This window comes from Triturus cristatus, chromosome 7, assembly GCF_964204655.1.
Source record: "Triturus cristatus chromosome 7, aTriCri1.1, whole genome shotgun sequence".
Taxonomy (NCBI): Eukaryota; Metazoa; Chordata; class Amphibia; order Caudata; family Salamandridae; genus Triturus; species Triturus cristatus.
Genome location: NC_140590.1, coordinates 1,557,592,771 through 1,557,617,807, shown reverse-complemented (window position 1 = coordinate 1,557,617,807; position 25,037 = coordinate 1,557,592,771). Strand labels below are relative to the sequence as shown.

General features: G+C 47.3%; 1 protein-coding gene across 1 annotated transcript in view; it reads left to right on the top strand.

Moving 5' to 3' along the window:
* Positions 1 to 15,641: 15,641 nt before the first annotated feature.
* The window catches only part of CD40 (CD40 molecule), a 121,942-nt gene continuing 112,546 nt past the window's right edge, over positions 15,642 to 25,037 (top strand). Inside the window, exon 1 of the mRNA XM_085619355.1 lies at positions 15,642 to 15,786. Coding sequence (XP_085475481.1) covers positions 15,736 to 15,786 — 51 coding nt within the window. The 5' untranslated portion in view covers positions 15,642 to 15,735. The remainder of the gene's footprint in view (positions 15,787 to 25,037) is intronic.

Below are 25,037 nucleotides of genomic sequence, written 5' to 3'. Positions count from 1 at the left end.
AACCGAGCATTGCAGGTTAATGATGAGAGTGGAATTGTCGTCTGACATTGAGCTGCATAACAGGGCTATGCAATGCTTTATTTGAGACAGTGGATGTAGGTGGAGCCCACTGCCCACATTTTTCAGGACCAGGACTTTTTCTACTCACTGGATTCTGACCCAGGACAGTAGAGAGAAAGGAAGAAAAGGGGGGAATAAGGTTCAAAAGAAAGGTGGGAAATAGCATAAAAAATAGAAGGCAGGATGAAAAAGAATCCCCAAGAATGAGATGAAGGACAGGGAGTATTTGCTAGTGGATGAAAGAGGAATGAGTTGATATCAAGAGTAGATAGCCTTGGTATTCAGCAACCCCCAACCTTCGTCCAGAGCTGGCCTTTGCTCAGAGAGTGCCCTGAGTAAAACCAGATGTGGCGCCTCCTCCTATTTATCCTCTTTAACTGTCTGTGGGATGATGAGGGGGCAAGGTAAATGAGAGGCATGCGAAGAAAAGCAATCCAAATGCAGACACTGACTCCAGCAGCCTCCAGAAACAGTGTTTAAATGCACTTTTCTTTGAAGCCACGTTGGAAGACGATTGCTGCGGCCCTCTAAGGGTCTGCGTCCTGGGCATGAGCTCAGCTCACACATACTAAAGGCAGGCCCTGCCTTTGGCCACCCCGGTGGCCTGCTCCAGAGGAAACATTTGAGCCCAGGCACCAAGGGCCAGATGTACAAAGCTTAATTTTTGCAATCACCAAATTGCTAATTTTTTGTGATTCGCTATTTGGTAAGCACAAACACTATTGTACAAAAGCGTGTTTTACACTTTCTGTGATCCCCAGTGGGTCGAAAATCGACTGACCTCATGAATTAATGAGGTAGGTCTCAGTTTGTGACCCAATGGGAATTGTAAAATTCACACGGTTGGTGGTCTGCTGGGGTTAGCAGACCACTATGTATGTGATTGCTTTTATATAAAGCATTTTTTTTTTATGCAGCCTGCTTTCACGAATGAAAACGTGATGCATTAAAAAAAAAAACGTTCTTGTTTAATTTTTTAAGAGTAGGCAGGAGTCTGTGGGACCATTACCTGGACTTAAAACATTTTTTTTTTTTATTCTCAAACGGGAAGGGTTCCACAGGGACCCTTTCCTTTTTGCCACTAACTTCAAGTTGGTTGTAAAATGCAAATGTTTGGAGACCGCGTTTCAGTCACAAAACATTTGTACATACCAATGCGAAACGGTATTAGGAAGGGAAGCCCTAAACATGCCCCTTCCAAATACCAATTCGGAATCCCAAAGTGTGATTCAATGACAGGTTACAGAATCACAATTTGGGGTTTGTACATTTAAAAATGGCTATTTGCATTCACAAACAGCCCAATTCTATGAATAGGGCTGTTTGCAAATGCAAATAAGCTTTGCACATCTGGTCCTTATTTTTGTACAAATTAAGAACTGCGGCTGTGTTTGCTTTCAGTTATGTTACGTAGCTGACTTTGGACTTAACTGTCACAACTCTTAACTCACCTGTTTTGGGAGATTGACACATGCCATGTGGCCTCTTACTCTAGCTGACATTACCAGACTCCCGTCTTTACCCATCTTGCTGCTGTGTTATAGACTTTGGCTACAGTTCGGAAGATTTGACACTAAAGAGGGCTCTGTAAGAATCTGGCCCTCTATATAGTGTACCAAAATGACGTGCACTGTGTAGAGAGTCCGAGCATCCCTTACTAGTATACAGGGGGTTGCTTTAACAATCCCAAGGTGCTGTATTTGTGGTAGTGGGGTCACTGGTGTAACGAACCTTGAGGGGGCCTCCCTGCAAGGCACCTGGGGGGGCCCCCTCCGGGCTCAATTAGGAGCCCTGCAGCCAGAGTGCTGGGCTGAGGGGGCCCCCTGGAGCTTTGGGCCGCCCCGCACCGCAGGGGGCTGCGGGGGCCTGTGTTACGCCCCTGAGTGGGGTTGAGCAACCGTAAGATTATCAGAGGGGAGTTTTAGGCATTTGTTGTACACACAGATTCAAACCTGACATCAATTTGTAGAAATAGCACATTTTTATATAATTTATATAATTTTAGACACCAAGAAATTTGATCTCAGGTAAGTACTTTTCATGTTAGTGATTATCAGAAACAGAGAAAATACAGCTGTCAGATTTGAGACATGAGCCTCGAACGCTGTAATGTTGTTCTATTGGAGAAACATACACTGCATAGGGTCATTTGTAATTGACATACAGGACTGTCCTTCTGGACTTAAGGTAAGTAGGGTCCAAGGCCAAAGAAAGCCCAAATAGTTCACGTTTCCCTGCCCCTGGGTGTCTGGGAGAAGAGGTGTTTTTCGGGTTGGTAGCCTCGAACGCTACACGTTGAAGTCAATAGGGGAACAGTGCCTGCAAAGAAAGGCTGCAAGCGGGTACTGGGGGACCAGTCTGGCAGAACCCAAATGGGGGCTCAGCCCTTGAGGGCCTCAGGTTCACAGAGATGCTGTCGGTTTTAATGACCTCAGGCTGGGGGACTTGGGTGCATAGGTGTTTTGTCTGATGGGTCGGCGAGTTCGAGGCTTTCATAGTTCTCTGTGCACCTGGAGAAGAGGGAAAAGAAACACAGCAAGACAACTTCTGGTATGGAGCTGGCCTCATTCAAAGTCCCTCGATGTAAAGGTAAGTTTTGGTGGTGGTGGTGTTCGGACTGAACACAAACAAACCTTGGTGCTAGCAGCAGGCTCTGGTACCCCGGGTATTGGTGCAGGGAGCCTCCGGGGTGGATCAGCATCTCAAAGACTGGATGGATCAACGGGGCTGACCTCTTGGACACTCTGTGACCTCCAGCTGGGCTGCTGCGCTGGTGGACCCTGTGGCCAGCAGATCGGTGAACCAGACTCTGCGGTTGGTGCCTTCAGGCTGCAGGGATGTGGCTCCTCCACTTCAAGGGAGATGTTGGCTAGTTGGCGAAGTGCTGGCAGCCCTCAGAGGCTTTAGGAGGATGCACAGCTGCTGGACGAGTCAGTCTTTGAAATTATCAGGACAGGAACAGGCAGGCAGGATTTGGCACCAAGTTCACAGCTAGTCCCAGGTTCTCACGTTGTTCGGCTTTTCTTTGTCCTCATTTTTCTTTACTCAATCGAATCTAAGTTTCTGGTGTCAGGGGGCGACCAAAATACTAAGTTTAGTGGAGTTAAAGGGAGTGAAGGGTAGTAGCCAACGGCTACTTACCCTTGGGGTCACTACACCCCTTATATGACTGCTTCCTGTGGGGAGTGGGCATAACCATGTCCCAGAGTTCCTAATTCCACCAAAAACAAGATGGTGGAACCCTTCTTTCGTGAACCACATCAGGTAGCCCACCTTAAGGATATCACTAGCCTGGTGGTGCAACATCCCTACTTGCATAGCTAATTTCCCTCCTGTCCTGGTGCCAAATGGGCCTCAGGGCAAGGGGTGGCATCTGCCAGGTCTGTGGGGAAGCTGGGTCCATTATCAAAGGTGCCAGGGGCTTTAAAGCCCCTGGCCGTGATATGCTAAAACATTAGCCATCCTGCTGGAGGAGGGGTGAACACCTTCCTCTGGAGAAGGCATTGTTTCTCCCCACAGAGAGCGTGGGCTCTCAACTGCAGGGGGTCAGAACATTTTATGTTGTGGCAGGCTGGACGATATCAGTCAGCCAGCACACTAGACACTGGTAGATTTTTCAGGGGACACCTCTAAGTTGCCCTCTGGGCACGTGTCATAACAAATCTAGTAGTGGCAACATTACAGATTTATTTTAGACAAGGTATTTGATACCAAACACCAGAGGTTTCAGTAAAGCCTATGTTGTAGCTAGGGAACTCATTCTAACCAGTGCCCAGTACATATACTTAAGACGGTTTCCCTGTTCACTTGTACCATCTAGTAATTGAACTGGACAGCACATGGTCATATCTGCTCATGCAATTATGCCACTATGTAATAATATACCTTGCCTTAGGGCTACATGGCCTGCTGTAGGGGGTAACTTACATATATTACATGCATTGACTTTGGCATGGCACACAGTGAGTGTGCCATGTTCTATTTTCACTCATGGTTGCACCATGATAAGCAGTCTGCAATGGCATTCTGCATGCAATTTGTATGGGGGTCCCTTAGAGTGGCATACAGCGGTGGTTCGTACACATCAGTGGAGGAGCATTGCGCTGCCTGCTGCATATGCAGCAGGCATAAATCCAAATAAAATTACTTAATAATGCCAATTTTATTATGCCACCAGCTCAAGCTGTGTACAGTGCAAAAGTGAGGCAGGGATGAATCCTGCTATTGCAGGATTTCTGCTGCCCCTTTCAGTGTGCATGTCTGGTTTGCCAACTGGCTACCTATGGCCAGCCCGACATGCACACTGTAGACCTAGCAATTCCCAGCAGGGGGTTGCTAGCACTGGCCTCCAGCCTCAAAATGAGTGCTGGGTTAGCCTGCTCCCACCACTCCTAGAATTGCTGTCATGCTGATGAGAGCAGTTCCAGGATTGGTTGGATTTGTGTTCTACTGAGCAGGAAGGAAGTCCTTCCATTCCTGCTTGTGAACGCGGGAGAGAGAAGTGCCATGCCGAAGAGAAGAAGAAGTGCGGCATATATGGTGAGTTTGGCACCATCGCTCCCCACCATATATTATAACCGGTAGCCTTCACTGATGGCACAATACATGCTGCAGCCTTTAGGGACCCATTTCAGTCCCCATGCGCTAGGTACCAGGGGTACCACTTACTAGGAGGGAGTTACCGGGGTGCTAAAGTGTGTGCCAATTTTGTTGCAGCTAGACCATTTTACCTTGCTTTAGGGAAAGAGCACTGGCACTGGGGCCAGGTTAGAAGGGACCATCAGTCGAGAAACATCAGTACCAGTGGCAAAAAGTGGGGGTGACCATGACAAAAAGGGACACTTTCTTAATGATCTGACCACACAGCCAAACAACAGTTTTTCTAGCCGAGAAAAGAGTCCAGCGTGATAGAGTCCATCCTTTTAGAAGTGATAATCTAAACTAGGGAAATACGCACAGGAAGGTGACACAGTGTATTTATTTGTGCTTTAAAAAAATCTGTCTAGAGTGAGTGTTGGCATGAACAGGACTACTTCTTGAAATCACACTTTTAAGCTGCTGCAAAAGTTTTAGAGGTATCTAACAGTACTGAAAGAATTATGGGGGCTTGAGTGGTGGGGATAAAAGGATAAAAAGAGAAAGAAAAAGAAAGTGTGATAGACTGGGTGAGTACCGCAGGGAGTGTGACAGTATAAGCAGGAGAAGGAAGAAGGCTGAGCGAGATAGAGGAATAAAGAATAACCAGGGCCACTGGAAATATGCGGTTCATCGGCTGCAGCATTTTTCACATATTAATGGATTTCCTACAGAAGCCATCTTCTGCTGCATACTTTGCAAAGTTTAACAAAAACAAATTTGTTTCTACCTCAAAAGGACCAAACATAGCTAAACATTTAGCAACATGTTTTGTCGAGCGATGGAAGGCCATTTGCACAGGCTGAGTTGTCACTTTTGAGTTGCTTATTGCTATATTTGGGTGTTAAACTGGTACTAATGAGGTGAAACCTTTGTCAAGGTCGTTTTAACACGTGTAAAAAAGACAAATTAATTCAGTAAAGAGTTTCATGCGGCACGGTTTCGTCAACCCTGCCGCATAATTTGGTTTTCCTTCGCATCAAAATTCCAGAGGCCCTTCTTATAACTTAGAAGGTGAACATGATAAGTGGGGACTGATCACTGACAAGAACTGAGGGAATAAATGGAGAGGAACAAAGGGTGTGTGAGACGAAGGGAGAGGGGAGAGGCGTGTCGATTTAGAGAGAGGGAAGCGCTTTAAATGAGCTGGAAGTAACTAATAGGAACTAAGTACCCTTCACTTCTTTAATTGAGAGGGTGACCATCTGCACTTCTCAGCTGGTGCTCAGTACTTTTAATGGGAGAGTACCGGCACGTCTAGTGGACAGGGACTCTGGAAAGGTGAGTACCCACTTCAGAAATTACATTTCAACCACTGGAGACAGGAGCGACATTTGAGTACCAAAAAGTGCGGAAAGAAAGGCAGAAGAAGAGTGGAAAAGTTAAGCGGGAGAGAGAAAGAGTGGGGGTTGGAAAAGAGAGCGAGTGGGCGCGTTCTTTTGTAGGAGGAGGGGAGAAAAGCAAACGGAGGGTGGAGAGAGTGCGAAGTTGTAAACTCTCTCCCGGTGGCGGTTGTGCGTTCGGAAATGCTATCCGTAAACACCCCCCGAATATCAATCGTGCCGGGAAAACACTTGGCTGCGGTGACGTTTTGCCTGTAAGGGAAGTAGGCGAGCTTGGGATTTCTGTTGGAAACTCCCCGCTGTTTTCTTTGGGATGCTTCGAGGCAGCAGTTTCGGTTTCGTTTTCCGGGCAATAGGGATATTTCACAGAAGCGAGGGAAAGAAGAGGGGGGAGCAGTGAAATCACGAGGATGGCAATCTGTACGTACACTGTGTCAGGTTCAATATCCCGGTGTTCTAACCGTCAGACGGGGAGCTCAAAACGACGGAACACCTGCAAGTAATTGTCAATCGCAGAGCCTGTGCACTGCAGACACACTACTGTGCAACAACCTGGCCTAAAATAAACATACGCAGATTGCTCCAGAGTCTCTTCAAAGTAGGGTGTGGGGGCAGAAAAGGAATACCGAACTTTGAGGTTTATTTTATTTTATTTAATGCATTTTTATATTGCGCGGACTTTACCCGAAGGTGTCAGAGCGCTTCACAATAGGAACAGCAATGATACGTGAGGAGAAAATTACAAGTGAGCATGTTACAAAAGCAAACGTTACGTTACATGAGGCAATAGTGACAATTGTGCAGGTATCAAGAGCAAACAAAATACAAGAGGTAGCAAACGATACATTATAAGAGGAAAAAGTGACATGTGTGCATGTTACAAAGGCGTACAAAGTACAAGTATAGGTATAATACTGCAATAAATGGCAGACACTCAAAACACAAGAACAAACGTTACGTTAAATGAGGCAATGGTGACAATTGTGCATGTATCAAAAGCAAACAAAATACAAGAGGTAGCAAACGATACCTTACAAGAGGAAAAGTGACGTGTGCAAGTTACAAAAGAGTACAAAATACAAGTAGAAGTATAATACTGCAATAAATGGCAGACACTCAAACCACAAGAACACACTGGGAAGGCACTTCAATAGTCATGGAGAACTGAATTTCCTATAATGGAAGGACTTCCTTCAGATAATAGAAAGGGTGTGAAATTAAGTTTGGAAGTGTCTTTGAAGGAGGAGAACTTTGAGGTCAGTTTTGAAGGCCTGGGAAGAGGTGGTGGTCCGGAGCTGAGGCGGAAGTGAGTTCCAGATTCTCACAGCGTTGCCTGAAAAGGATTAGGCCATCGATCTTTCATTCTTGAAAGTGGAAGGTTCAAGCAATACATTTTCCGCATTACGTGATGGTCTCAAGCCTCCAGAGAGATTCCGTTTATTCGCCAGGTAGCGAGGAGAGGAGGAGTGCAAGGCTTTGTGGGTGATACAGGCAGTCTTGTAGATAGCTCTTGCCTCGATGGGAAGCCAACGGAGGGTGGATAAAATGGGTGTGATGTGGTCAGGGCCGGACTGGCCGTAGCGGGCACCGGGCAATCCCCCGGTGTGCCGCACGGGTGGGGGCCGGTTTTGGGACCCTGGGGGCCGTTTTTGTTACAGGGCCGTTTTTGCAGCAGATCTGCAAAATCGTCCCTGTAACAAAATCGGCCAAAAACCGGCCCTGGCAAAGACCTCAGTGGCACCACCAACCCCCCGCGGGAGGGGGGGGGGGGGGCGGCCGAGAACTTTGCCAGGGCCGGTTTTGGTTCCCAGTCCGGCCCTGGATGTGGTCGCTTCTTTTGGCACCTTTTATGAAACGAGCTGCTGAATGGAGAACAGATTTAAGGGGGGACATGTGGGATTTGGGGAGGCCAGTAAGAAGAGAATTGCAGTAGTCCAGTCTGGAGAGAACCAGCGATTGGACCAGGGTTTTAAGGTCTTGCTCCGGGAAGAAGCGACGAATACCCCAAAGAAGGCGCAGTTGGTATCGAGCAGACTTTGTAATGGAATTGATGTGGGAGAGTAGATTGAGTTTTCTGTCGAGTATGACACCAAGGGATTTTGCGCTGTCGACAATGATGGGTTTAATGTTAAGTAGATTCATCTGATCCATCCATGGTTGAACTGGAGGAGGAGAAAGTGCGGAGGAGAGGAGGAGGAATTCAGTTTTAGAGGGATTCAGAATCAGTTGATGAGTTAACATCCAGTTTTGAATGGGGTCCAGAGTAGAGCTTAGGAGGGAGAGATCGTGAGTGGAGGCCACCTTAAGGGAGATTTGAGTGTCGTCCGCATAGAGATGATAGTGGATCCCGGATTTACTTAGGAGATTTTCCAGTGGTTCTAAATAGAGATTGAACAATGTGGGTGCAAGTATAGAGCCTTGAGGAACACCTTGACCTACTGCCAAAGGAGATGAAAGACCGTTCTCTATTTTGATCATTTGGGATCTATCAGAGAGGAAGGAAGCAAACCATTTAAGCACAGTGCCCTCCATGCCCATTCTCTGTTGAAGAGTGTTAAGGAGAGTGTTGTGATTGACAGTGTCAAAGGCTGCAGAAAGGTCAAGGAGAATTAGAAGACAAGACTCCCCTGAATCGAGTATCCACAGCGCGTCATCAATAACTTGCAGCAGGGCTGTTTCAGTGCTGCAGTTTTGAATGAAGCCGGACTGAAAATTGTCAAGAAGATCATTGTCCTTGATATGACGAGAGAGTTGTTTCGCTACACATCTTTCTGTGATTTTTGCAAGAAAAGGTAGGTTAGTGATGGGGCGGAAGTTGTTGAGGATGTTCGCATCAGCAGTGGGTTTTTTAAGCAGAGGGGGTGACCTGCCCAGTTTTGAAAGAAACAGGAAGGGAGCCTTGACAGAGGGAGAAGTTAACCAGAGTGGTCAAATAGGAAAGAAAATGGGTATAGAAGTCAATGGCAATGGCACTAGGGATGGGGTCAAGATAATGGTTGGAGGGCATTGTTTCGAGGATGCATTTGAGGAGGGCATCTTCAGAGATGGGGTCAAAGTTCTGCCAAATGGCTAAGGATTTGCGCTCCACTGGAGGGGTAGGATGAATGACCAGATCCACAAGTGATTTCAATTTTTCATCAAAGAATATAGCGAATTCCGCTGCTTTCTTTGTAGAATCCTCCAACTTGGAGGTTGGGGGAGAGCAGTTTGGATTCTTGATGAGATTGAATAGTTTTTTGGGTCTGTTTTTGGCTGAGTCAAGGAGGGTTCTGAAGTGCGACGCTTTTCCAAGGAAGATGTACTTGTGGTAATTGGATCTTGCTGAACGAAGCGTGGCCAAATTATCGGTGGAGGGCACTTGTCTCCATTTTTTCTCCAGGAATCTTAGGTACTTCCTTTCTTCATAGAGGGATTTGTTGAACCAGGGAGCTTAGGGAGTGGGCCTTTTCTTTTTGCATTGGTGAGGAGCGACGTTATTGATTTCGACTGCAAGGACTGTGAGGCATTGGGAGGTGAGTTCGTTAACATCTAGGTTCGGGTCTAGCCTTGGAAGTGATAGCAAAGATGATTCACAGAGGGTACCGAGGTCAATATTTTTAGTGTCACGGAACCAGGAGGTAGCCCTCTTAGGTTGGCCGAGAGTTATAGAGTGCGATAGGTGAAGAGAGAATGGGATGAGGAGGTGGTCAGACCTGTCTACATGAATAGGGGTAGCGATAGTAAGCATGCCTGCTTTAGAAATAACAAGGTCCAGGATTGAGCCCTTAGAGTGTGTTGTTTCTGTGCAGTGTTGGATAAGATGGTTTGCAGAGAGGAAGGTGGCCAGCAAATTCGCAGAAGAGTCTTGAGGCGAGCCCCAGTGGAGATTGAAGTCACCCACGAAAATCTGATTGTCACTTTGCGAGTGTTGGTCGCTGATGAAGTCAGTGAGTTCCTCCATAAATGAAGGGCCACTACCAGGCGGGTGGTAAATGGCATGGAATCTGAGGGGTGAGCGGTGGTGCAATTGAAGCTCAAGAGATAGGCATTCAAAAGTGCGGAAGGAGCTGTTAGGAAAAGCCTTAAGTTGAAGGGAGTTTCTAAAGATGACTGCAACACCTCCCCCAACTTTGTCAATTCTGTCATTTCTAAATATAGAATAGCCTGTGGGTAATAGGAGATCAAACATAGAGTGAGAGGTATCGTTGAACCATGTCTCTGTGAGGAAGAGCATGTCAATATTGTGAAGGATGATGGTATCGGAGATTTCAAGTTTGTGTTTTATTGCAGATCTGCAGTTGTGGAGCAGACAGCGCAGCTCTGTTGAGACTGTTTTGGTGATGGAGCACTTGGGCTATGAGGGGTAATAGGGATATTGTACTTATACGAGGGTGCTCGGAAGGGTTTAGGTGGAGGAGTGGTTCTGACAGAGGAGATGGTCGGAATAGTGTAGATAGTAGGGTTACTAGGAGATGAAAGTGGAAGAAGGGTGGCGTTTGAGTGCTTGTGTGCATTTGCGATGTTTGCAGACGACAGGTTATGCTTGGCTATTATAGGTTGTGGGGGCAAGGTGCATCTCGTGGGAAGGTGAGTGTTTTCCAAAGGAATTGAGGTGTATGGAAAAGTGGAAATCTTGGAGCTTAAAAGTGAAATGGTAGCTTCGAGTTGGGAGATGGAGGTGATAAGAGAGCCTAGCTTATCTTCCAGAGAGAGTAGGGCAGAGCACGGCATGTTGGGTGGCTCAATGGAAACAGGAGGGGGTGCAGTTGGCAGTGGAAGACAGGGAGAGGTGGGGGAACGGGAGGGGAGTTGGGGTACAAGGTTCAGTGGTGGGGAAAGGTGGTGGTTGAAGCGGGCGTTGGTGCATCAGAGGTGAAAGGAGAATTGTCTTTGTTCGCGTTGCAAGACGGATAGTAACTAAGGCCATATATAGGGGGAGATAGGTGAGGAGCGAGGTGGTGGGGCGGAAGGAGAGGGGAGGAATGTGTGGAGTCATAGGAATGAAGGAGGTTTAGGGGGAAAACAGGGGAGGGGGTTGGATGGTTTGAGAGGTCCTGTCAGCTAGGTGAGGTCGCTGTGAGGGAATGGGCATCTGGCAGAGTGAGGGGGGTTGGGAGATAGGGAAGTTGAAGAAAGGAAGTGGTTCTACTAAGCCCGAGGGAGGGAAAGGGAAAGGGTTACCAAGGGGGGAAAGGGGGTAGCACAGCATTGCTGGAGGAGTGGGGGGAAGGAGAGAGATGCTCTCTCCTTCCCCCACTCCTCCAGCAATGCTGTGTTCTTGGGGCAATGAATTGGGTGTGGGGCCATTTGTTGTGCCAGAATATTAATTTCACAATATTGTGTGACATAAAATTTGTGTCCTAAATACAGTCTATCAAAAATAATTTGAGTTAATAATAGAAAATCGACACTGAATTGAGGCAAATTTTTGTAAACTATATTTAGCACAATATTTATGTCAGATACGATTTCTGTATCTGATATTCTGACATACAACTAGTGTTGTGTGAGGTAGCATTACATATTTGCCTCAAGGATCTCTACCCCAGGGTTGACAAATTCACATAGTCCTATGATTACTCACATCCTGCATTATCATAGGATAAGCAAAAACACAGAATACAAAACAAATCTGATTGATGCGAAACTCCTCAAATCTGACATAAGACAACTTGAGACTGATGGTGTGTGCAGGGATCCCCATATTCCAAGGACCACCCTACACAGTAGTGTCCTCCACAGACTACCCTAGGGTCTCAGCAATGCCTGCCTTGTCACTGCAGGGCAAGAGAACCCAAGATACCCCCACGCACTTCCATGCTGAGCTTTAGGGGTCAACACAGGCAATGCATAGCCAGTACTCAAAGGTCAAGCTAAGAACTGCCTGTCTTAGACTCCTGGGGTCACGCCGGACTGGCCATAATGGGCACAGGGTGTTTGCCCGGTGGACCGTAAGGGTGGGCCGGTTTTTGACCCATGGGGGCCAGTTTTGCAGCAGTGCTGCAATATCGGCTCCCTGTAAAACAAGCATTGGCATAGCCAATAGGTTTCACCTTTGGGACCTTATAAGTGTTTAGTTATCCAGCACAATATCCTTGGTGCAACAACATCAACTGTTGCAAGGCTAAACACTTATAAGGTTTCAAAGGCAAGACCTATTGGCTATGCCAATGCTTGTTAAACTTGGCTGGTGTTCCAGCAAAGCGACCATAAATTAAGAAAGAATAGCCGCTAATGGTCAACAAGGTGTTAAGTGTGTGCAGCAAGGTAAATTCTTACTATAAGGATTTAAAACCTCACTGCACAAATCTGGCATTAGTCAAAACATTACATGCTACGTGTTTGGGCTTGTTTTAATCCTGCACTCAAGATTCAAAAGAGGTTAGTGGGAGCCAGACGGCTTTGCATTCTCCAACATGTTAAGGATGCCAAAACATATTTACCTCTCTGCTTCCTACCCTGGTGATGGTGTCATTAAACTCCTGGTAAATCATATGGTATTGTGCCGCCATGTGACAGGATTACGCAGCGCAAAAATTGAGAGAATTGTGGGCCTCTGGCTTGAGACAGCACAGAGTCACGCTCGCATACATTGCCCATCCCCCACCCCTCACCCCAAACCCCAGCAGCTTTGAAGGCTCACGCGGGTCCTGACCAGCCTCCTGGGATCCCAGGTATGGCACCTTCAAGGCTATTCCAGTGATAACCTTCCACGGACATGGGGGAGAGAAAAGATCGGATCCTAAAATGGAGTGCCTGATGGAGGATTCGAACTGAGAAGTATTTAAGAGCACTGCTGCTCTCAGTGAACACTGAAAGCATTTCATTTGAGATTCAAATCACATAAGACTCACGTGCCCTGAAGAAAAGGGATCATAAACAGTCAACGGCACCTCCAGATCTCATCCACAGCTGGCCCTGGCTCGTGGCCGGCTCCCACATGTAGCCCACACCGCCCTGGCTCGTATGAGGAGCTGAAACGTGTTACTGTTGTGCCTTTGAAGTCAGACTAGGTCGATGGGCAGGATGCCGATAATGTGCAGTGAAATGTGGCGCAAGGAGGCCCGGGACTAGGAGAACAAGCAAAAGGAAAGTGATCGCGATCGCGCGAAAAGCATAAAAGCAGGGATGCGCGCCGGCAAACAAGCGAACGGCAAAAGTGAAAGCAGAGGTGCGCGCGCGACGGCAGAAAAAGTGAAAGCTCCAGATGGCGCCTTGGGCGCTGAAAGCTGCCGGCTGCGCGCGTGCACGCTCGCGTGAATGCAAGTGCTAGGCCAGCCAGCAGCACTTTGAAAACTCACCTACTAAATGTCTCTCTGAGCAGCGCATGCACGCTGACTCAGCAAGACCTAAAAAGTGGCAGCGGTGCTTGACAGTAGCACCCCCATCCCCTTCCGTGGGGACGGAGCTTCTCAGTAGCATCCCCCTTTGGCCCGGTCGAGCGGAATTTCCAGGGATGGTTTCTGTTCCCTGTCCGGCCGAGTCTGGGGTAAGCCTAGGAAAATTGTGGCTTGAGCTACATAGTCACCATAGGCACTGCCCAGATTCAACCGGGGTCCATGCAGGTAACAGCGGTGGGGCCAGGTGGGGGGTATTTCGAGGGACGATGCCGAAGGAAAATTAAATAAATAATAAATAAATAATTCATTGTCCCTCGGCATCGGCTCTCGAAATACCCTCCCAACCCGGCCCCACCGCTGTTACCTGCATGAACCGCCGCTGCCCAGTTTGTCCCACAGACCAACCAAGGCACTTTTATAGCTACTCCAGAACGTGTACTGGGGCACCAAACATGTCACTTCTTGTAATGGGATCTCTTGATAAACCTGGTCACTTTTTGATTTGAGCTCAAGGGTCTCCATAGGCACTGTCAGGCCATGGCACTAGGAGCACCGTGGACACCCAAGTCCTGAGCTCCAGGGTAACCCTGGGCAATACATGGTTTGAGCTCTAGGGTCACCCTGTGCACTGCCTGGCTTGGGTGTAAGGTTTCTCTGGGTGCTGCTTGGAGTTGTTTAACCACAAAAGAGCTGCTCCTAAAGTGATAACCACTATAAGGTTTGAGTTATATTGTGAGTGGGGACATCTCACAAAAAGTAACGGACTGGTCTCACACACCACCTGGTGTCATGCTTCATCATTGATCAGTCCTCGCCCTCTAAAACCTTGGTTTGATAGAGGGCGGGCATACACCTGACGACAGGGATGCACTTCTAAACTAAGTGGGGGCCCGTGTATGAGTGAGTGAGATTAAAAATCATTATAGTTATCCTCATTGTGTTTTTCAATGTGAAAGGTAACTATATGATGTTTAAAAGCAGGTGACGGTATGTGGGGGAATTAGTGTCCCCTAACCGTTGTGTTTAGAGGTCGACGTGTTTCTGCCGTCTTGGCCCAGGAGGGTCCAGGGCATTCATCAGGATCCTATATCCTTATAGTGGTTATCACTTTAGGAGCAGCTCTTTTGTGGTTAAACATTCATAGTTGGAGGCTGCTAGCTCCTAAAACCCTGTGCCTCTTGTTCCCTCCTCCACACAGTGTGGAGCTCATGTGTTTTTGATTTGCTGCTTGGATTTACCTCTAGCATCAACTTAGGCTGTGCCTACGATGTTTCTAGAGAGATTGCGTCAAGTAATGACTAGCTAGTACTACCTGGCATGTCCTGTTGTTATTTACACTGAAACTCAAGGACGTCAGTAACCCCCCACTTGAGCAGCTTAAGCGGGGGTGGATGCTACTAGGGAGTATTTGTAGCAGAAAACCTTTAATAACTTGTTTCTTGCTCCTATGCATTAGATGGCACAGACCTCCAAAAAAAACAAATAAAAACCGCTGTAAGAAAATAGAGTGGGAGAGATGTGGAGTGGAGGAGCACATGCAACATAGAAGCAGGATACGAAAAATGGAAAGGATGACCTAAGGATGAAGAAACCGATGAAAAGAAACACAGAAAATAGGATGAAGGATGGATGGCGAGTAGGAAGGGTGATGGATGGATGGATCAAAGGAGAAAAGTAAGAATGATTGAAAGATGGCAGGAAGACGAGGAAGCATACATAAGAGAGGGATGGAAGAGTGGATTTAGACATGAAGGTTGGATAGAGAGAATGGATGGATGGAGAAAGGAAGCATGGAAGGGGTGAAGGATGGATGGGCAGGTGGATGACATGGAAAGAAGTATGGTTAAATTAATTGAGAACGGAGGTGTAAAAGACACCATATGGCAAGACTGTTTTCAGAGTTCTGTCTGCAGACGATTAAGTAAGTGTTGGTCTCGCTCGCCTCACGTGCTCACTCATTGCTATTCGACCTATGGTTCAAACTAAAATGGGGAGTATTTTGTTACTCCCTTGCTGACACTGTCATCCGTTGCCTTGGGTGGTGGAGGGGTACTGGCTGCCAAGACCTCTTTGGTTCCGTATACTATTAGATGCATACGGCCACTGCTAGGCATTGCTTCTTCAGCGATGGGCTGCACGTACAGCTGGTGGTGTCAGAGTACAAAAGGCGTGGCGTATCAACTCCCGCCCGCCCTCTGTCATGAGAATGCTAGGTGATTGGCAGAGGCTGTTGCGAGTCAGCCCCCTTGTGGGCGGTGCCCAGTGGTTTCGTTTTAACGTGCTGCTCCCATGACAAGGGGCTGGGCAGTCCGCGCTGTAAACTTCCCGTGCATGCAGCTTGCTCCCGTAGGATTGAATCTGTGCGTCTTTGCCCAGCTATGAAGACCCACGCGGTGCACACTCTGCTGCCCCTCTTGTATGTGCTCCAGGTAGGTGGACAAAGATTTCCCAGAGAATGACTTCTGCTTGTCTGCTGCGCTGTTATGAGAGGAAGGCTGGCTCCCTGCCAGGGAATCAAGAGAGAAAGGTGTGAGGAAAAGGCGCTGAAAGCGAGCTCGGGAGACATTAAGGGGCAGACAGTTGTTTTCTCTTCTTATTTAAATCCCCTGATTTCTTGCACATATAAACTCAGCCATACTGTATTGAACAGAAAGACGAGAAAAACGTATACCAGCTCATTGGTACACATACTCCCTCACTGTGCCAGCGGTAAGAGAAGTGTTCCCGCCCTGCCATGCTGAGGTCGAGTTTGACAGCGTACAGTACACATACCTTTTCTGATCATCAGAAAAATAACTGTAAGAAGCATTACTAAGAGAGGGGCGTTGACTCCACCCACATGTTGAATATTTTGATAACAGATTTGATTGGGCAGAAGCTGTGTTAGTCCACTTTCCCTGCAACTTCTGTGCCATCAGGCCATGTGTCAGGTGTCCCTCTGACACCTGTGAGCAAGAACACAGACCCTTGGTCATTGCAGTATAGGCCAGGCCTTTTTTTATTTTCATTTTATGATCGTGATATGTGTGTTTGTTAGAATAAAAGTAAATTATAGAGAGCGTGTTTAATCTAGGAGTCTTGGCATGTCTGAGAGTGAGAGAGAAATATATTCGTATCACTTCCCCTTTGCTCTGTACCCCAGCCAGATGTTCTAGTGCCAACCTGGATCATTTAGTACGTCTGCCTGGCTCCATTTCTGTAATACCACCACCACCTGTCGCAATACCACCAACGTAAAATGTAAATTTGATACTTGTATAGCGCACTACTCACCCGCAAGGGTCTCAAGGCGCTTGTACGAATACCGCTGTGGAACCCATCCTGGCTTTCCCTGTGAGGCGTCCACTCCTGGGCACCCCCAAGGTGGAGGCCAGGCATCCTTAGCGTTGTGGGGGCCGTTGTGGAGATTAAGCAAGCTATTGCCCCGAGTTGCAGAGTGGGACTCCATGATTGGAATAGGCACCGAGGCGAGAATTATCAGGTCCGTAGAATTTTTTAGCCCAAGACCCGCCGAGGCGGGGAATTGAACCCTGGTCCCGGGCTAGACCTGTGCATCAGGGTCTGCCGCTCTAATCATTGAGCCACACTTCTCCACACGTCACCAGTACTATCACCACCATAAATGCCAAGTTTTCTGGGTCCACGCGTGTGATGCTGCCACTTTTCAGTCTTTATTACATTGAATTCTGAGACTTGTAGTCTTGTTTAAAAATGCTTAAAGTCCAGGAATTCAAAGAAGAAACCTTGCATGGAGCAGCACATCACGCATGGACCTGGGAGACTTGGCATAGCTGCATCCATAATACCACTACCACCACCACAGTACCACTCTTTCAACAGACCCATCAGTACTGTACTACCACCATTGACCTCATCCGTACCGCTACCAGTATCATCATTACTATCCCCATCAGTATGACCACCACAGTACTGCGCCATCAGTCCCATCACCAATAACACCACCACTATCACCCTTACTATCACCACTGGTACTAGTCGGACTAGCATCAACACAACTACAACCATTAGTACCTCACATCCACTAGTACAACCATCAGCTGTACCACAAGTGCCACTATCAGTACCACAACCATCAGTACCACCACCAGAGCCAGTACCAGTACCACCACAAGTATCACCAGTAACCCCACCACCAGTACCACCCCAACAGTGACCCCTCCACCCTCACCAGTATCACCATCTCCAGTCTGTGTGTACTGCCCTGGCAGCGAGGCCCTGGCAGTGACCCTACTATGTGGCGGGGGGTAAACGGTCTAAGTATGTATCATACACCAGCATGGAGCTCCTCTAACTGGCTCCATACCTGTACCACCACCACCACCTTTAGCATCACCTAACCCCACCACCCCATCAGTACTACAACCAATGTCACCAGTACTACCACCAATACCAGTACCACCGCCACCATCACTACTGCAAGTACCAAAGCCATGGTCAGTACCAGAACCACCACCCAGTACCACAGGTATCACCCCACTAGTACCACTACCAGTACTGCTACCACAAGGGCCACCAATATGAGAAACACCACCACAATTACTAACACTACCAGTACGACCAACGCAAATCCAGGACAGCCATTATCCCCAGTACCACCACCACCAGCTCCACATCCACCAGTAACACTATCACGAGTAACATTACTATCACAAATATCACAATTCCATCATTACCACCACCACTACTATGTGTATATTGCCTACGCAGTGAGGCACTGCAAGTGACTCCCTCTTTGGTAGTGAGGAGGGGGTTTAAATGTGTTTCATATACAAACATGGAATCAGACAGAGGTGTTTCCTTCATTACTATCACATTTAATTTACTCAGTGCCCCAGCTGGATGTTCCAGTGTTAACAGGGGATCATTTAGCACATCTTTCCTGCTCTAACACCAGTACATCCACCACCATCACAGTATCACACCAACTACTTTCAGGACCACTTCCACCACCGTCATTACCCACAGTACTACGTACTAGTACGACCATTATCACCCCACTAGTACCCCGACTACCATTATTTATAACACCCCATCACCAGTACCACCACCAGTATCGCCACTTCTACTACCAGTACCTTCACCACCAGTACCAGCAGCACTAGTGTCAACACCAGTACACCATCACCAGAAAAACTACCTGTAACACTGCCACCACTACCACTAACAGAACTATCACTACCACCTGTCCGAAGAGCACCAGTAGCAAGACCACCACCATCATCATCACTACCACCACTACTATCAGTTTTGCGTGGTGGGGCTGGGCTGCCCACGGAGCAGGGGGAGAAGTGGTTGGGGCACTTTCTAAGTGTGCATGGCGGTTTGGCCGGCCGTCTTTGGCAGGCCAAACAGTCATGCGCCCTTAGCATGTTCTACGCCAAGGCTGTAATACACAGCCTGGGTGGAGAACATGGCCAGGCTCCCAGTCCCTGTCTGAGTGCCAAACAACAGTTCTCAGACAAATCATGAAGCTGCTATCATGGTGACAGCAGAGTCGTGATTGGCTTAGGGGAGCCTGGGTGCTTTCTGGTTCACACAGGAGAGGACGGAGGCGAGGAGGCGGCTGGCCAGCTGGCCGGCCGACAGGTAAGCGATCTTTTCTTTTTTTTAAACCCTCTCTCCCTGCCACACTACTACTGCCCAGTTGCAGCCGTCACTGGAAGTTGCCTTTGGAAGATTAAGGTGCATGATAGAAGCATTCGGCGAAAATTCCTGCTCAAATTTGTGGCTTTCAGCCTTGCTCTGGACCTACCTGCACCCTCTCTGTCCACATGTTCCATAGTCACTAACCCTCTTCATGGGGAACCCTTCTTTTGCAGGAGTAGTTCAAATGTGTGCATTTAAAGAGTGAGAGTTTCGGCTCTGGTTGCCAAAATGATTGTTCTTTCACTTATTTGGTAATTTGTGAGGTATATTTGTACAGGAGTGGGCATTTATTCCCCCTTCATAGAGGCCATTGAAACAACAGCGGTTACAGTGAGTGACACAAAGAAACAAAAAAGCATTTGGGTGCCCAAATGCTGCTTTAATTTTCTCCCAAATATCAACTTTAAATATAATCTGAAATATAGTTCTGAAATGCTATAATTTTGAGTGAAGTTTTAACTTGTCAGTTTCTGAAAATTCATACATTTCAAAAGAAATACGAAAGTTTTACTTTGGACCAGCAGCGTAGCTTGGTTTGCCAGTGCCCAGGCAGGCAAGTATCCTTGCACTTTTCTTATAAAAAAGTTGTGCCCCTAGTAATGCCCCTCTGCCCCTAAGAATGCCTCTAAGAATTTTGCACCAGGGACAACCTCCCTGTGGCCCTGCCTATGCTATGCCACTGCTTTGGACGAATTAGCTCTATTCCACTACTGCCCTCTACACACACATAAAAGTAAGTTGTTTGTTTTAGCCCATCCATCTTGTCTCTGTCCCTGCTTCTTCTATTCTTTCAAGAGTGCATTCTTTTCAGGAACAATTTGTTCAAATTTTCATAAAGCACTCCATGAGAGTACATGCGTTTTCCAGCCATTTTGTTTTCTCTCCCCCACCGGCCCTTTGTTACACTTTGCTTTCCCCCCTCCTTCCACCCTGTTTTCGGTTGCATTCCCCACCCTCCATTGTCATTATGCTTTCTCCCCTGCCTTCCCACCCATCATGCCCGTTGTGATTTTGCAACCCGCTCCCTGCTCCCATTTTTCTCTTGCCCATGTCCTTTTCGACAGCCTGCCCACTCTCCATGTGGCTTTGTCCCTCACGGGTTCCTCCGTTTTATTGTTTTTTTTTAAGTGCTTTTGTCCAAGATTTACAAAAGGTGCTTTTGGTGCTACATTTTATTTACCATTCTATCTTAGCCTGGTAAATAAAAAGAAAAAACATGCTCACCTTATTTTGTAAATGAGCACATGCGTGTTGCTCGGGGCCTAGAAAATGATGCAGCAGCTGCATCATAGGGCTTTTCTTGTTTTTATTTTTTACCCATGCTGCACAGCAGCCGCTGTGCTGTACAGCATGGCTAAAAATCATTGGCAAAGCAAATGGGTCTCATAGGCAAGACTTATTTGCTTTAACACTACTTATTATTATATACTGCCAACTAGCAATAACTATGCTACAGAAATGTGACCTGCAATTCTAGAACATGGAAGGCGACACCCAGAGTTGGGATGGAACAGTCCTGTTTATCATAATGGACGTGTACCCCAACCCTAAATGTCCCAGATGGAGTAATATCTGGATCCATGGTAGCAACTTTTTGGCCACATACTAACATAGATCATGCGTGTGCGCCATGATCTTGGCCTATCGCATGGATTGCAGTCTTGTTAAGATGGGGAGAGGTGCCCAACGGGCTACCCTCGAGTGGTGAAAGGCTGCCGCAATAGCACAAGTGCGGTGGTTGCAGCATACCGAGTTATCAATAATAACAATTAGTAGAGTGAACGGGCCTCTTTACCTGTGTCACTGGAGTGGTGCCTTCTAGCTCACTCTTGTAAACTTCCACTGCCATGCGCATAACTCACCCAAGGCCTACACTGGGTTGTATGCAGTGTTGGACAGTGCACATGGTTGCGTGTGGGCACCAGAATGAATGTGTGACTGTGAAGTGGTACAGTACATAAATATCAGTGTGCATAGTTGTTTGTGCACACTGGGATTTATGTGTGTGTTTGAAGTGGTACTTACGGTACATGACAGTCAGCGCACGCTGTTGCATGTATGAGCTGAAATGTATATATGATTGTGAAAGGGTACCTTACATGAGAGTCAGCGGGTGAGGTTGTGTGCAAGTGCTGGGTTTAGGTGTTCCTATGAAGGGCACGGCACATGGAAGTCTCTGGATTCTATTTTGGGAGTCGCAGGGCTTGCTGGAGGAGCTTGTGGAGGGAAAAAAGTCCCCACCCCCAGACAGGTTTGTCGATTGGTACTTTCCTGAGAACTGGATGGGACACACATACTTGGGGAAGTAAGAGCCAGGCGACTTTTCAGTATAGTTCAAAATGTGATCTTTGATTCTAAAGAGAGGCCACTGGTCAAAGGGGCCTGGGCACATCTCAGGAAGGAAACGGGGCTGATAAGAGAATCATAGAGAGTAGGGCTGGGGGGCTTTGCAGCCCTTTGATTCACATTTCACTAGTGCTTAATTTGTGAAAAAATAAGTGAAGGACCCTCATCAGGAGATCACTACAGCTTGCACCTCCTATTGCAACAATGTGTCACATTTGGATTCCGCTCCTTTGATCAGTGAGCACCGCCTGGAGGAATTTCCACTGATTGATCTCAAGTCATTGGGAACTACCTCAGCTCTTATAAAATCCGGCTCACCCAGAGACCCTGCTCCCCCTAATATTTTGAACCAAGTGGCTGGAACTGTCTCTCCAATGATACTCGATCTGATCAACGCTTCTATTGCCACTGGAGTGGTCCCTCCTTTGTGGAAATGCGCTATGGTGAAGGTGCTGCTAAAGAAGCTGAGTCTTAACCCTGGTCTCCTAGGGAATTGTCACCCTATTTCCCTCCTTCCAGGGATCAGAAAGATTGTTGAGAAACATATCAATTTTGTCCTTTCTACATTTTTGGAATCTCACAACCTGCTTCACCCCTTACAGACCGGCTTTCGTCCCCAACAGGGTACAGACACTGCCCTCTTAGCAATAGTTGAAGAGTCCAGGAAAGTCCTGGATCAAGTAGGCACTGCGGCTATCATTCTTTTGGATCTCAGTGCAGCCTTCGACACTGTTAACCACCAAACCTTAGTCTCTAGAGATTTGGGGGTGACGGGGGGGCCATTGCGTGGTTGCAGTCTTTCCTGGAAGATAGATCCTTTCAGGTTTTTGAGGGAGATGTCAGCTCGAAACTGATGCATCTCAGCTGCGGTGTTACACAGGGATCATCTCTGAGCCCGACCCTTTTTAACGTATATATGAGCCCGCTTGCTGAGATAGTTCATCCATTTGGTGTTAAGATTGTTACCTATGCTGACGACTCACAACTTGTTGTGGCCCTAAACCACCCCTATAATCACTGCGATAACCTCTCTTCCGGTCTTGGCCCATGTATGGAGAAGGTGACCAAGCGGATGGAGCTCTCATTTTTAAAATTAAATGGAGGCAAGACGCAGTTGATGCTTTTAGGTAATTCCCCTAATTGCAAAACAGGACTGCGGTGGCCAGCCTGTCTTGGCCCCGTTCCCAAAATCCAGATTAAAAGTCTGAGTTTTTAGCTTGATTGTGAGTTGAATTTCAAGCATCAGGCTTGGAAATTAGCGGCCACGTGTTATGGAATCCTTAGGATGCTTCGGAAGGTTCTTCCTCTTCTACCGTTCCTTGCAAAGAGACTCATGGTCCAAACTTTAATTCTCTCTCGCCTGGATTATGGGAATGCTCTCTATTTAGGAGCTCCTCTTGCCAATATAGTGAAATTACAGGCTGTGCAAAACTGTGCAGCGCGTATGCTTCTGCGGATTCCTAGGCACCAATCTGCTAAACCAGCACTCAATTCCCTTCATTGGCTTCCTGTACAGGAGACAATTAAATTCAAGGCACTCTGTATTGTCCGCAACTCCTTAGCAGGAAAGGGTACGCACATTAATCGTTCCATTGTCCTACCCTATCGTCCGAACAGGTGTTTACGCTCAGACAGTCTCCACCTCGAAGTAGTTCCTAGAATAAAAAAGGCGAGAAGCGGTGGTCGTCTGTTCTCCTATAATGTGGCCAGGACGTGGAACACTCTCCGTCTCCACATGCGGTACGAGTCTAATCATTTAGCCTTTCGTAAACTCCTCAAAACTTGGCTTTTTACTACTCTAGCTCGCTAGCTCTGGTATTATCTGTGCATAATTGATATTAGCACTGGGATGCCCTAAGGTTGCTACGCTCTCATTGCCCCTGCCAGCACTGCTAAGGATAGTCCCTACACAACTACTAATCACCACACTCCTACCAGTGTGACAAGTCAGACTATTCAAGGCCACCCTAAGCTTTAAGAATGGCTTGGAATGCAGGTATTGGTCATTTTTAAGGTATATTGCATTAACAAACAACTGTTATGCTTGTCTTTAACCCCTTCAGCGCGGATTTCAGCGCTGTGCTGAAGGTTCGGTGCGCGGGCGGGGCCATGATGGAGCGGTTCCATCATGCGCACAGCGCAACCGACGCGCATGACGGAACCGCTCCGTCATGCGCATCGAAAGGGTTAAATTAGACAAACACCACCACCATGTGGCAGACTGTTATACAAGCCGTTGTTGTCAATTTGATGCTGGTGCCGAGTACCAACACCACCGGCTTAAATTAAGCACTGCTCACTGAGGCTGACATCAAGGTGTGATGTGATCCTTTAAGCACTCCCATGGTCTGTGTTTGGGAGACACTCCTGCTGTGATTGACTACTCTCTGGAGGAAAAGCAAGACAGTGGTATGGGCACGTCAAAGTGGAAATTCAAGACAGAGACATTAAATCACATTTGTGCCTGGAAAAGATTTTTAAAAATTGGGAGTTTGAAATTCTCAAATTGTCAAACTGAAGATGTACATCAGCGTGGAGAAGCTCAGCACGAGTTCTGCAAGTTGTGACCAGGACCGGGGACTGACAGTCTGTCGGTAAGCCATGTTGGGTGAGGGGACATCACCCAGGAGAATCAAGAACACTAGCCTGGAATCTGGAGCACTAGAGTCTGCCGGACGTAAGACTAGTGGGCCCTGTGAGGAGAAGGAGAAGGAGATCACATGGAGGGAGCAAAGTTCACTGGGGATTTGAATGAGAGCTGTATCCACACTGAAAAAAAACCTATGTGAAATTCTAGATTCCTGCCTTTCAGTGGTACCGTAGCACCATGAATGTGTATGAAGTTTTTTGTCTTCAAACCTTGAAGATGTTCCTCTATATTCTTCACCGCAAGTGGCAACAGCACCGACACTTGTCACATTACTGGCTTCTACAAGAGGCCAGAGCAGGTGCAATTAAAGGCATGACCTATGGCCCTGTTGTAAGGGGAGGTGGAGCTCCAAAACTCACATTTTTAATTTTGCTTGAGAGTTAAATATTTCATGCTACTGGGAACGTTAAGACTGTAGGTTGTTTAAAATGGAGAGGCATCAATGTGAGGTTTTCATAGATGCACCTCATTGCTCCAGCTCTGACAACCATGTATTTGCGGGTTGCATACAGTGCTACAGAAAAGCAGAACAGCTTATTAGCGGTTAAATTGACACACTATATCTCAAACTGACTTCGTGGCTCAGGGGAGCATAGCACGCCAGACTGGTTCTCAACTAAAACATGCATTTGTCAACAGAGACGTGTTTGCCCGGGGAGAACGCCTTTTGAAATAACCTCGCAGGCCCGGCTCCAGGAATTTTTATTTGGGTGAGCCAAGGGTGCATTTGGGTGGGCCACTGCGGGCTTGATATGTCGCATATATGTCTATCCAGGCCATCTCCATGGCCCTCCTTTATCTCTTCTTAGTCTTACAAGGCCCATTAAAACGCACTCTTTTTCAGATCTCTTTCTAAATGTTATCACTCTGAAAAAGTGTTTTTTCCATGTAATGTTCCTTTGATGGGAAGAGGAGGTCTCTAAGGTGGGAGTATCAGGCAAGTGACACTTTTCGGGCTCCCTCTGTGCGAACCCTCAGGGAGAATCCCTCTCCATTACTACCTCCACCTGACCCCGG